The sequence below is a fragment of the Theropithecus gelada genome, chromosome 2 (assembly GCF_003255815.1).
Source record: "Theropithecus gelada isolate Dixy chromosome 2, Tgel_1.0, whole genome shotgun sequence".
Classification (NCBI taxonomy): Eukaryota; Metazoa; Chordata; class Mammalia; order Primates; family Cercopithecidae; genus Theropithecus; species Theropithecus gelada.
In genome coordinates, this window is record NC_037669.1 from 33246902 (window position 1) to 33260302 (window position 13401).

Sequence of the window (13401 nt, forward strand, 5' to 3'; positions counted from 1 at the left end):
AAAACCTGGGTCTGTCCCTGGTTGGCATATAAAGCAGAATCACACGTGGTCCCTGTGCTCCTCGAAGGTCGCTGAGGAGCGGCGCACATTGGAGAGTCAACGTGCCTTTCAGTGAGTTCTGTGCAGTTTGTCCGCAGTGTTAGAAAACGATTACAGCTTCCCCAGCTGTGTCCTGATGAAGTACATAGTGATTTGCATTTGGGGACCTTGCAGTATGAGAAATGCACGTGTTTAAACAGTGGATTCCATTCAGCTCAGCCGGAGGCCGGCTCTGAGATGCTCACTGTGAGAGACACTTGGGCCTGAGAACCATAGGGTGGGGCTGGGAGCATGGCAGATCCTTGTTTCCCATCTCATCCTCAGCCTCACAGTGCTCTTACTGAGGGCAAGCAGAAAGAAACATCTGTACCATTTAAACTGCCTCTCCGTTCCCTCACCTTTCTCTCCTTACCAGCACACATCCTTAACTGTGCCTTTGTTGTGTTGATGCTGCTGTTCTTCTGTGTTATCTCATTTCTTACTCATGACAGCTCCCTGCAGAAGAAGCCCTTGTTTCTGATAAGGACACCAAGCCCCAAGGGAATTCTGTAGCACGCCCCGCTCTACCTAGGTTGAAAGACCCGGAATGGCTGTTTGATCCCATCTCCATGCTCTCTGGGACTGCCTCCTGGGGATGCTCTGCAGGACATCCCGGTCCACACGCCTTCTGTCCTTGCCCTCCTTGCCCCTCCAGGCTCCACCGCTGAGGCTGCGCGCATCATCTACCCACCGGAGGCCCAAACCATCATCGTCACCAAAGGCCAGAGTCTCATTCTGGAGTGTGTGGCCAGTGGAATCCCACCCCCACGGGTCACCTGGGCCAAGGATGGGTCCAGTGTCGCCGGCTACAACAAGACGCGCTTCCTGCTGAGCAACCTCCTCATCGACACCACCAGCGAGGAGGACTCAGGCACCTACCGCTGCATGGCCGACAATGGGGTTGGGCAGCCTGGGGCAGCGGTCATCCTCTACAACGTCCAGGTGTTTGGTGAGTGTCTGCTGTGGACTGTCTTCTCCTTGGCCTTCTCTCTGGTCTGTGCAGCCTTTCTAGAAACGTAACCCAGGCTCACGGAGGGTTTGCGTCTTGTGAAAGGCCACATGCTGAGTGAGGAACAGAGGCAGGCTGAAGAGTCAGGGCTCTTCGGATCCCAGAGCAAGGGCACACAGTCCTGGAGCCTGCCTGTCATGACTCTGACGGTGGAGACGTCGGACCTCTCCCTCCCTCTACTCTACCCATTAGGAAAAAGCAACAGCTGAAGGGCAGGGGGAGCTGCTCCTAACTACATCCCTCCCCGCCCATCTGGCCTGGGACAGAAAGACCCAGTCCTTCTCACCCTGCTCTGGTTTCCTGGCAGAACCCCCTGAGGTCACCATGGAGCTGTCCCAGCTGGTCATCCCCTGGGGCCAGAGTGCCAAGCTCACCTGTGAGGTGCGCGGGAACCCTCCGCCCTCCGTGCTGTGGCTGAGGAATGCCACGCCCCTCATCTCCAGCCAGCGCCTCCAGCTCTCCCGCAGGGCCCTGCGCGTGCTCAGCATGGGGCCTGAGGACGAAGGCGTCTACCAGTGCATGGCCGAGAACGAGGTCGGGAGTGCCCACGCCGTGGTCCAGCTGCGAACCTCCAGGCCAAGTGAGTGTAACCCAGGGGTTTGAGATTCCAGATGATGATTCTCATTTAAGAATCCATTTCTCAAATATACCAGTATATAAGATAGAAAAAAGTAGCTTTTAGTTGTAAGTTCAAATGTATATGAACTTAATAAATCAGAAGTGCTGATTTTCACTAATGAAAATAATTCATTTCATTGTTGTATTTAAAAAAATATTTCTGTGGAACCCAGTTTGACAACCACTGCTCTAGTGCTTTGGTGAAGAAAAGCCAGTCTGTCCTTCTCAGCAAGCTTCATTCCAGTTGGGGCCTATGCCAACTGAGCAGTGACCATGCTTAGCCTGGGGAGAGGTAATATGGGGGTGCAGAGCAACGCGGCAAAGACCCTGCCCTTGAGAATTCCCCTATGGGGACGAAATTTACCAGGGAAACGACTTGAGAAAAATACAGCAATGAGTACAATACAATGCTAAGTCAGCATTATCAGGTGCCTGTATCCTGTGGTAGGGAAGGTCAGGTAGAGGAGAGACAGGTGCTGGCAGATTCTGTAGAAATCTCCTGAAGGAAGCACTGCCCCTCCTGGCCTCAGACTCTCAGAGGACATTTCCAGTTGTGTTCATGTCTCATGTTCAGTAGCAAAAGGCCCACATGGTGCTGTGGTAAGAGTCCACCATGAAGGGACATGTCTCCATCTCCAGCCTAGACCGAAAAGGAAGGCGCAGGGCTCCTGGGCCTCGAGAGGAAATTGAGTTAGTTCACGGGAGATGCCCCTGACGTGGACTCAGGAGAAAAGCAGGCCACAGAGAGGTTTGCTTGCCATGCCCAAGCCACCCCTGAGCCCCTGGCCGGGCAGACCAGGCTGCTTTTTCCTTCTGGCAGGACAGGGACACCCACGCTGTCTTCCATGGAGCCCGGCTGGGCAGCACAGAGTGGGTGGCGGTCGGGCTGATGGTGGGCCCAGGTTGCCTCTCTGACTTCTTCCTGTTTTCTCACCATTTCAACAGCTCAGCAGGTAAACCAGGAGACTAACCTTTCCTTCTCCTTCCTGTTGGTCCTCCAGGCATAACCGCGAGGCTACGGCAGGATGCTGAGCCGGCTACTGGCACACCTCCTGCACCACCCTCCAAACCCGGCAGCCCTGAGCAGATGCTGAGGGGGGAACCGGCGCTCCCCAGACCCCCAACATCAGCACGGCCTGCTTCCCCACAGTGTCCAGGAGAGAAAGGGCAGGGGGCTCCCGCCGAGGCTCCCATCATCCTCAGCTCGCCCCGCACCTCCAAGACCGACTCATATGAACTGGTGTGGCGGCCCCGGCATGAGGGCAGTGGCTGGGCACCGATCCTCTACTATGTGGTGAAACATCGCAAGGTATGGCCCTGGTGTGGGGCCGCTGCCTCCCCTGCACAGCCTTCCCAGCAAAGCTGAGCAGAGTCACTGCCTCCTGGCCATTGAGTTCCTGAAGCCTGAACCAGTAATCCCCACCACTAATCAGGCCCTTCTGTCTCCTCCAGTGTCCATCCCTGCTGCCTCCCAGGGAGCTGGTTGTGAGATGGTCGTGTGGGACCCTGGAAGGCCCAGGAAAAAGCCTTGTGCGTGCATCCAGTACTAAGCTCTATGCACACATTTCCCAGAAGCTCACACTAGCTTGCAGTCCCTGAGGAGATGGTGAACAGTCTCCCTGGTAACCATCATCCTCCGTCGTTAGTTGTTGATGTTACATTTTGTTTTTTTATGAAAGTAAGCTGTGCTGGGTACATGCCTGCAGGAACCCTGGCATGGTAAGCCAGCTAGCCTAATGCCAGGAAAACAAATATTTGTGAACAAGTGTTTTCTCTGTAGGCTGTAAAATACCCCCTCAGTTCTCAGAATCTATCATGGCTTGGGTTTGACAAGCAGGCATTTGAGCTCAGAGCACATCATGTTGTTCAGACCTCAGCTATTTCTCCTTGACAGAAGGAAGTCTGTCCAGGTGAATGTTTCAGGAGCTGTCAGGGAGGGAGTCTCGGGCTCTGACGGGATGCAGGGGCAGAGCCCAGCCAGGCCTATGCTCCTGTACACTGTGTCCTGTGAGGCAGGGCAGGGTCCCCAGGCAGCCACTCTCACTGAAGGCTGTGCTCCTACCTGTTGTTACCCCACAGGGATGAGGACATGAAATTCCCCATAAGAAAACATCCTTGAAAATGTTTCTGTTCACTCCAAGTATACGCCATTTTCTTTCTAAGGCCATTCTACAGTAGAAAACTATTATTCTTAAATGGATTTTTAAAAATTGTATTTGATAAATAACAGCATGTACGTGCTGATTTTTATTATGCATTTATATTACTTTTGCCTATAAAAATGCTATGTGCACTTGATGGAAAGCATATGAATGTGGAATTAAAAGTATTTCTCTACTCCTCCCCACCTCCACAAACAAGCAAGAAAACAGAACCAAGCCTGCACAGTGGAGCGCGCTAGCTGTGCAGAAGCCGTTTCCCTGCCTTGGAGCCCTGGCCCCTGACTCCTTCTATTCTGTTCTTTCCCCTTACATGCTCTCCTAGAAGACCTTGGGTCGGGACAAGTCCACAGAGACCCTGGGGCTGTCAGAAAGACACCTAAGGCAGAGCACCCCCTATGCCCCCTCTGCTGCCTCCCCAAAGGCAGGGGGACGGGGGGAGCAGTTTCTCATTAGCCCTCCACCTGCTGGCCTCTTCATAGGCAGCCAGCAAAGCGGGTGAATGAGTTTTTAACAAAAAGCAGCATTGTTCACATGTTGTAGGGCAGGGCTAGTCCTAATCCTATTTCCCCATGTAACTGGACACCTCCATCTCAGAGTTGTAGACAAAGATCAGGGCAGGCCAAACACCCATGGTTCCCAGGAGACGAAACCCAGCATGAGAGCAAGAATAATATTTTTCAGGCCAATAGGTGGCCATGAAGCAGCCTTGCACAAGAGGCAGACTGGCAAAGGCCATGCCGTGGTGATCCGGAAATGCCAGGCTCAGGCCACATTCACCCCCTCAGTGTGTGTGACAGTGACTAATTACCCTTCTATTTCTTATTTTCATTTCTGGGCCCGGTGGAAGTGTGAGGCCAGCGCTGGGAGGGCAGGGGTATATGGGGCGCAGGGGAAGTGAGAGTCCGGACAGGCCCCTGCTGCTTCTGGCTTCTCTTAGGCTCCATCCTGGGGGCTCCTCAGCCTGGGGTTGCCAAGGCAGAAGTTCTGGCTTGAAAGCAGTTCCTCTCTTACGGAACTAACAAGTCTTAAAGATCCCCAAGAAAGAATTTGAAATCAAAAGTCAGCATTCGGGCTGTGTTTTTTCATCCGCCTTCTCTTGCTGGGGACTGGGAATCGTTCAGCTAATTTTCACTGTTTCACATGCGCGAAGCAAGTTTCATTTCCTGGTGCATCTGCAGACCCTGGGCTACTGTGTTTGGGTTTCCAGCACCACTGGGGAGTCTCAGTTTGTAAAAATGTCTCCCCTTGGAACAAATCCTGGAAGCCTGACAATGAGCCCAGACCATTCCTGTGCCTTGAATGGTACGTTTTGTTCAACTTTGGAATATTCTGCTCAGGGAGAAGAGCTTTTCCTTCCAGCTGTTTTCTTCCTTCAGCAAACCACAACTTGAGGCTCCAGCAGGCTCTCTGGGATGTAGAGTTGGCAGTAAAGTCTGTTGTCCCAAAAGGTGGGGCAGCTGAGATGAGCAGCCTCTCAGCATCACCTGTTGGGGAGCCTGGAGCTCCCTTATTTTTTCCTTTAAAGAGCTAGGAATTTGAAGCTATTAAGGATTAATCCATCACAGTCACAATTCATCCACAGTTTTTAAGTTCTGAGCAAGGACTGAAGGCAGGAGCAGAAACAAAGAGGACTGAAATGATAGAAACCGCACTGGGCTGAGGATGTGGGGAGGGGCCTCGAGGGGCCAGGCATTTGTTGGGAATCTACTGTGCACCAAGCTCGCTGCGGGGCACTTTATACAACTTCTCTCATGGAATCTTCAGAATAACCTGAGAGAGTTTATTTGCCTCGTTGGTGAAATGCAAAGCTGAAGGGTCAGAGGGTTAGGGGACTTGCTCTGAGTTACACAACCAAGATTTGAACCCAGGACTTTGGATCCCAGACTCTTCTTCCCAGGATAGGGCGCAACAATGGGTATGCTCTTTGGAGTCAAGTCATGGTTTCGGTGCTCACTAGCCATGTGGCCTTGAGCAAACTGCTCATTTCTCTAAACCTTAGTCTCCCTATTTGTGAAGTGGGAACAATATTAACACCAATCTCTTGGGCTATTTTGAGGAAAAGGAAGTAGCGCCTATAAACTGCTTAGTTCCATGTGTAGCACAGAGTAAGCCCTTAGCAAATGTTGCTATTTCGTGGGTGCTGATACTTTCGTTATCTTTCTCATCATTGTGTCTCATTAGAATATAAACAGAGGGAACTGCGTTTGGTTTACCTACAGAAGGAGAAAGAAAGCAAAACGTGGAGGTTCTTTGAAATACGGGGAGAAAAGGTCTTTGGAGGAGTTCTCAGCAATATCAGTCAGGCTCTCTGACTTCCCCACTGAGGTTTCTTTGATGAGATCATTAGACGAGGGATCAGAGAGCCTGATGTGAATGTTCCACTGAGGCTGGTGTCCCATAGCCAGGGGGGTCAGTCTGAGTCTGTGCCGCCCCAACCCCAACCTGGCCCATTGTCCTTCCCCTTCTCCTGCCCTCTTGGGCTCAGCGCTGCTTTCCTTGCAAACCACAGCCCACTCGTAGCCCTAGGCTGAGACGCTAGTCCTTATGCCAGCTCCTTCTCCAGCAGGTCACAAACTCCTCTGACAATTGGACCATCTCTGGCATTCCAGCCAACCAGCACCGCCTGACCCTCACCAGACTCGACCCCGGGAGCTTGTATGAAGTGGAGATGGCAGCTTACAACTGTGCAGGCGAGGGCCAGACAGCCATGGTCACCTTCCGAACTGGTGAGAGTCAAACGTTGCCCCTTGCTTAGGGTTTCCATGGGTCTAAGCAAGTTCCAGTGGCCCAGGTGAGAATTCCTGCTCACCTTGCCCCATCCGTTCACTTGAACTTCATCTTTCCTTCCAGCTACCGCCTCCTTGTGGTTTGTGTGCTAGGCTGAGGTCCCAGCTCTCATCAGGAGAGTTGCCAGCCGGCCTCTCTGGCACCCCTTCGTCCCTCTCTCACACAGGGGCCAGCAGTAGTACCACAACAGAGCCAGTGTCGGCCATGAGCCCACACCCTCAGTGCCCTGGATGCTTATTTGCATCACTTTGTCACGCCCCTCAGCAGAGTCTCAGGCAAAAAGGACTCTGTGGGAGGGAGATCTAATGCCTGCTCTCTCCCTTGCTGACTACAACCCATTTCCACCCAGGACGGCGGCCCAAACCCGAGATCATGGCCAGCAAGGAGCAGCAGATCCAGAGAGACGACCCTGGAGCCAGTCCCCAGAGCAGCAGCCAGCCCGACCACGGCCGCCTCTCCCGTAAGGCCCGAGCAGCAGGGACGGGACACGCAGTCAGGACTGGAACTGCCTCAGAGGGCCTGTTCCCGTGGCTGAATGGGGTCTTACTTCTGTAGGTCCAGGGTTTTTGTGACATTTTCTTGGCATCTCCCATTTAACCACAATGAGGAAATGTAGTTTGGAGCTTTTCAAATAAAAAGCTGGCATTGATGCTGGGATTGCTGACTGGGTGCATCTAGAGAGCAGCAGAGGCCAGAGCGGTGGCCCTTGGGCCTCCACACTCTGGCTTTGCAGAAGGATAGCATAAGGGGTCTTAGCTCACAGCCTTCGCCCAGGAGAGGGCAGCCCGGGCAGCCGTGGGGAGGTCTGACGTGAACACCAGTGGGTGGAGGGCTGTGGGGAGGCGTGGACCCGTCAGGAGCAAGCCAGGCCCAGTGGGCATTCAGCTGTCATCTCACCCTGCTTCCTTCCTTACTGGGTGCGGTGTTTCCCAGCCCCAGAAGCTCCCGACAGGCCCACCATCTCCACGGCCTCCGAGACCTCAGTGTACGTGACCTGGATTCCCCGTGGGAATGGTGGGTTCCCGATCCAGTCCTTCCGTGTGGAGTACAAGAAGCTAAAGAAAGTGGGAGACTGGATTCTGGCCACCAGCGCCATCCCCCCGTCGCGGCTGTCCGTGGAGATCACAGGCCTAGAGAAAGGTAGGGGCCTGGCCGTGCTGTGGCCTTGGCCTGATCCCCCAGCTGCCCCTGACCACCTGGAGGAGGATGACGAGCCTGGGATCCCCTTCTCTCGGCCCAGGCCCCCACCCACCAGCATGCCTCCGTGTTGCTGTCTGTGGTGTTTACCACAGTCCTACAAGCCTTCCGCCTCCCTCCAGAAGAGCATCCAGAGCCATCTCCCCCGCAGCCTGGCTCTGAAAATGGCGGGTGTTCTTGTGAGGCCTTTGAGAACTTGCTTTGGGGAAGGGCTGCCCAGAAGACCCTCCAGGTCCTGGGCCTTGAAAGGCCATGGGAGAATCAGAAGGTGTTTCCCAGCTCCTGAGTTCAGTGAGTGTCCCTCTCACCAGGCACCTCCTACAAGTTTCGAGTCCGGGCTCTGAACATGCTGGGGGAGAGCGAGCCCAGCGCCCCCTCTCGGCCCTACGTGGTGTCGGGCTACAGCGGCCGCGTGTACGAGAGGCCCGTGGCAGGTCCCTACATCACCTTCACGGACGCGGTCAATGAGACCACCATCATGCTCAAGTGGATGGTAAGCGGGCCTGGCCGTGGACTGCAGCAGAAGACGGCCTCCCCTAAACGCCCTTCCCTGTGAGCCTGGGGATGAGACTCCCCCAAACAGGGCACCTGAAAGCTTCATCAGTGGAATTTGGAAGGCTCTTAGTGGCTGGAGCTGCTCTAGTGGTCTCCTGTTGATTCTGGTGCCTTGACCTGGTAGACCTCTCCCTCCTTCCTGCCCTTCCCCTGATACCACAGGGGATCCCAACACAATTGTTCAGGGCCCCTTCTCAGCCACAGGGGCCCCTCACATGTCCAGGGAGATCAGAAGCAATTGAAGTCTTTGGAGAAATGGCAATTTGTTTCTTCTCTTCAATAGCTTAGGGACGTCTAGGCTAAATAAAATAATGAGTGATCTTCACAACATTTTTCAGAGAACCTCAGAGATATCATTAGAAATCTTTGCCGGGGCCCCAAGTGAAATTCAGACCCTGGACTGGGGTGGAAGCTTCATACACCAGTGGTTTTGCTTTGATGATGTTTTCTCTGCTCATTGTCAACTTGTTTCTTCTCCATTCCCTATAGTACATCCCAGCAAGTAACAACAACACCCCAATCCATGGCTTCTATATCTATTATCGACCCACAGACAGTGACAATGATAGTGACTACAAGAAGGATATGGTGGAAGGTGAGACACAATTCTGTGTTTATAGCTTCTGTGTGCTATAATTTCCTCCGCTGGGATGGGGGACAAGGTGTTGGTGAAATCTGGCGAAGCATAAACCTGCGTCTGGTGTGACACAAAGCTCTGAGCTCCATGTCATTGACTCATTCATAATACCCTTGAAGCTATCAACTTCATGAATCCACATGATGATGGGACAACATAGGTGGACACCTAGAACATTTCCTCCAGCGTTCCTCCATACGCCACCCCTGTGCCAGTCAGTGGCATCCTTCCCCACACACTGCCCCAGCTGAGTCTGACTATGAGATTGGGATCAAGAAAACCATGTGCACATTGCCATGCACCATTCTCTGACTGTCTTTCCCAGGGGACAGGTACTGGCACTCCATCAGCCACCTGCAGCCAGAGACCTCCTACGACATTAAGATGCAGTGCTTCAATGAAGGAGGGGAGAGCGAGTTCAGCAACGTGATGATCTGTGAGACCAAAGGTGAAGCTCTTTGGGTTCTCTCTCCTGTCTTGGTGTCCCAGCAAGGGAAGGCAAAGTCACCATTCCCTGTGCGGTGCTGGGTCTCTTTTCCAGGAAGACTGTTTTCCACATAACCTCAGACTTGGTCATGTTTCACTCTCTACTCATTTGTCTGTGCCTAATACTAAATAGGCTATCACGACACCTTCAAGGAACTTGGTAATTAACTCATCCATGAAATCAGGGGATACACCTCATTCTTAAGTTGGGAACTTCCTATAAATACTTTATTCCAGCAGTGATATTTGGTGCTTCCATGGGTTGGTTTATTTAACTGAACTACAATCCCATGAGATGGGAAAGGAAGTGGGCATGAGGAAGCTGCATACTTTAGCCAAGACCGTGCAGCCAGTTAGGGGTAGAGCACGCTTTGGGCCGGGATTATCTTAACTACAAGACCAGACCCTTTCTATTGCACTTAAAACATGTTAAACGTAGTCACATAATAACTTGTTAATATTTGCACATTGGTCAGATGGAGAGATAGCATTATCTCCATTTTGCAGGTACTGAAAGTGAGATAAAGCAGTTGTATTGCAAAAAACATAATCAAGAGAGGATCACAAAGGAATAGGAATAGGGACAGAACAACACATTTTCCTCTCATCAAGGCAACAGCATTCTCTCTTCTGCTTCACTGGCTTTCAGTCATTCAGCAGATCCTCCCTGAGGCCTCTGTGTCCCTCCCTGCCCTCTTCCGTCATGCACACCGGAGGGAGGGCGGATACATGCACAGCCCAGAATCCTGGATCACCTGGTGCAGGGAGTGCCCAGAGGGAGGAAGAGGTTTCATAAAGCCTTCACACTGGTCTGCTGGAAGACTGAATCTCAGGCCAGGATGAGGAGAGAGTGGCCTGGGGGCAAGGCTGGACGTAGCGCCAGATGGTTGGAGTGTCAGGTACTGGGAAGGAGATTATAGGAGTGAATGCCCAGGAAAGAGGCCACTGAGGATACTGTGAGATGAGCCGCCGGTGCAGCCAGGGACAGCGGGGGCCACGCGAGGCTGTGAGGTGGGGGAGGACTGTCAGTGGATTTGTCTGTTGAGATGGGTCACTGGGGTGACTGCAGGGAATGGGCTGAGGGTTGAGAACTGGGGCTCTAAAGTAAAGGTAAAGAGAAGGGACGGGTTTGAGTCTCTTTTGTAAGGAGGTGTCCGTGGGACCAGGGACTGCTTGCGCACTAGGGCTGGGAGACAGTGAAAGGAGTTTCCAGCTGGAAGTACTGAAACTTATTGAAATGGCAACAGCAAGAAGAGAAACAGATTTCATGAGAAAGGAACAAGGTAGAACCACTTGGAGGCTTACCGAGTGTTTGGCTCTTTGGAGACATTGAAATGAAGTGTCTGATAAGAAGCAGGGCTCCTGCCCCAGGCAGGGGGTCCAGGTGGGGAGATTCATTTGGGGGTCTTTAGGATATAGGTGGAAGTCATGGGACTAGGTGAGAATATACAGAGAGTACAGACAGAGGGGAACCAGGAAGGCCTCCCAGTGTCTGCGGAGGCAGACGGCACAGAGAGGGAAGGAGAGGCGTACAGAGCAGCAGAGAGGTGGGGAACATCAGGGGACAGAGTCCGAAAGCCGGGGGAGAAGAGGGCCACTAGGGCCAGCAGGGTCAGCTGCACCTCCTAATACTCAGCAAAGCTGAAGTGAGGAGCTGATGGCCTCGACTCCACCTCTGAATTGGCATCTCACATGTACTGTGTGTCCTCGTGAGTCCCAGAACACCCGTCCCCCTGCTGTGATCCATGCTAATACGTAGTACTTCGTGTCTCAGTCCACCAGCAGGTTGCACACTCTTGGGTGTGGGTAAATTCTTCCATTCCCAATTCTTGTTCTGGCTTCCTGCATTTTAAATATTTTCTTCCAAAAGTTCACCAGCTCTTCCCAAAAGCACTACACCACTTCTGCTGGAAGTACCTGGTCCAGCTCTGGTGCATGGCTCACAGGCATCTCAGGCTCTGCTTTGAAATGTAAGGGTCAGGTCTCCGCCACACCACCAGATTTCACATTAGATGCCAATTTCATGCTGAGTGTGGACGCCATTCAAATAAGAGATTTTGAGGCCCAATCTAGTGAGTTTGACCCCACTTCCCACACCCATGGAATGGGGGTATTTTTTTTTCTATTTGTTGTGAAGGAAATATCAGGGAAACATATGCTGAAGTGAGTTTTGTCCACAATACAGCTCGGAAGTCTTCTGGCCAGCCTGGTCGACTGCCACCCCCAACTCTGGCCCCACCACAGCCGCCCCCTCCTGAAACCATAGAGCGGCCGGTGGGCACTGGGGCCATGGTGGCTCGCTCCAGTGACCTGCCCTATCTGATTGTCGGGGTCGTCCTGGGCTCCATCGTTCTCATCATCGTCACCTTCATCCCCTTCTGCTTGTGGAGGGCCTGGTCTCAGCAAAGTGAGTGAGTGACGCTTTCAGTGGGAGGAGCCTGGGCGGGAAATGGGGGCTCCACTACGGAGGCCTGTGCCTAGGTCTGCGTCCACAGAAAGCTCAAGCCCGAGTTCCCCGAAGGTCTCTGAGGTCAAAGAATACCTGACAACTGGACCCCTCCCCGCAGCTAACAGACCTCGGCTTGGGGAGGAGGAAGGAGGGGAAGTTGGGCTGTCTTCTCTGCACCTTTGGAGCTCGGGACCTATGCAGTGCTATCTTCTTAAGTGTCCGAAGCTGCTCCTCTCACCACATGTTCCTACTTAGAGTCCATCCTGCCTGTTCGCTGCGTGCGGAGCTGCCTTCAGCTTTCCCCTCTATTCTGCAATCTTTCAGTCACTAATTTCTGCTTCAGATGGCAGGACATCTGGTCAGCCTGCCTCCTCTAAACATTGCTGCTTCTTTTCACTCGCCACTTCCTGCCCCCAAGCCCTGGACCCTGTATCTCCCCACCCTTCTCCCGGCAGAAGAGTCTAGGTATCGGGTAGAAGTGGGCACACGAAGGAGACTCTAAGAGGAAATGTTCTCCATCTCCTGGGCACCGTCAACCCTCTGCCTACATCCTTCGACCCTCTGTGGCCAGGAGCTCCTGACGGCTTTTCCAGCCCGTCCCAGGCTCCTTTGGCCTAAGCACACCTTTGTTTTTCTATCCTTCTAGAACATACAACAGACCTGGGTTTTCCTCGAAGTGCCCTTCCACCTTCCTCCTGCCCATATACTATGGTGCCATTGGGAGGACTCCCAGGCCACCAGAACAGCGGACAGCGCTACCTCAGTGGCATCAGTGGACGGGCCTGTGCTAATGGGATCCACATGAATAGGGGCTGCCCCGCGGCTGCAGTGGGCTACCCGGGCATGAAGCTGCAGCAGCACTGCCCAGGCGAGCTTCAGCAGGTAGTGCACTCTTGGGTGTGGATGGCAGGTATGGGACACCCAGGAGGGAGTGACGGGGCTGCCTTGGGGGACCTCCTCCCTCCTAGGGTCTCAGCCCAGGCTGCTGGGCCAGGCTTTCTTTAGTCAGGAGCAGATGCTCCTGTTGATCAGTGAACACTGGAAAGTTACCTGGACTCCCTGGCGTGGCCATCTCATTACTCTTCCTTTTGAGCAGCAGAATGACACCAGCCGCCTGCTGAGGCAGACCCATCTTGGCAATGGATATGACCCCCAAAGTCACCAGATCACCAGGTAACCAGGCTTCTCCCCTTTTACTCCCAAGCCCCACAGCCTCACTTTCCCTTTAGCTCCTCAAATCCAAGGCCAGTCACTGAGAGCCAAGCAGTAGTGCTGTACTCAGGGGTCCCCGGAACTGACAATCATGCTCCTCTGAGCCGTTGCCCTAATAGGCAGTTGTTTCATTTGCAGTTGCGGTGCCCTTTCTGCCTGGGGGCATGGGTTGGCATCTCGGAATCCTCCCTCACTAGGCAGATCAGAAGCA

At 53.2% G+C, this 13401-nt stretch overlaps 1 protein-coding gene across 1 annotated transcript in view; it reads left to right on the forward strand.

Moving 5' to 3' along the window:
- BOC (BOC cell adhesion associated, oncogene regulated) overlaps positions 1-13401 on the forward strand; it is a 76991-nt gene that overhangs the window by 61257 nt on the left and 2333 nt on the right. Inside the window, exons 7-18 of the mRNA XM_025375369.1 lie at positions 734-1027; positions 1395-1667; positions 2707-3014; positions 6434-6593; positions 7004-7114; positions 7588-7794; positions 8163-8344; positions 8896-9001; positions 9369-9491; positions 11715-11936; positions 12625-12860; positions 13075-13151. Coding sequence (XP_025231154.1) covers positions 734-1027; positions 1395-1667; positions 2707-3014; positions 6434-6593; positions 7004-7114; positions 7588-7794; positions 8163-8344; positions 8896-9001; positions 9369-9491; positions 11715-11936; positions 12625-12860; positions 13075-13151 — 2299 coding nt within the window. The remainder of the gene's footprint in view (positions 1-733; positions 1028-1394; positions 1668-2706; positions 3015-6433; positions 6594-7003; positions 7115-7587; positions 7795-8162; positions 8345-8895; positions 9002-9368; positions 9492-11714; positions 11937-12624; positions 12861-13074; positions 13152-13401) is intronic.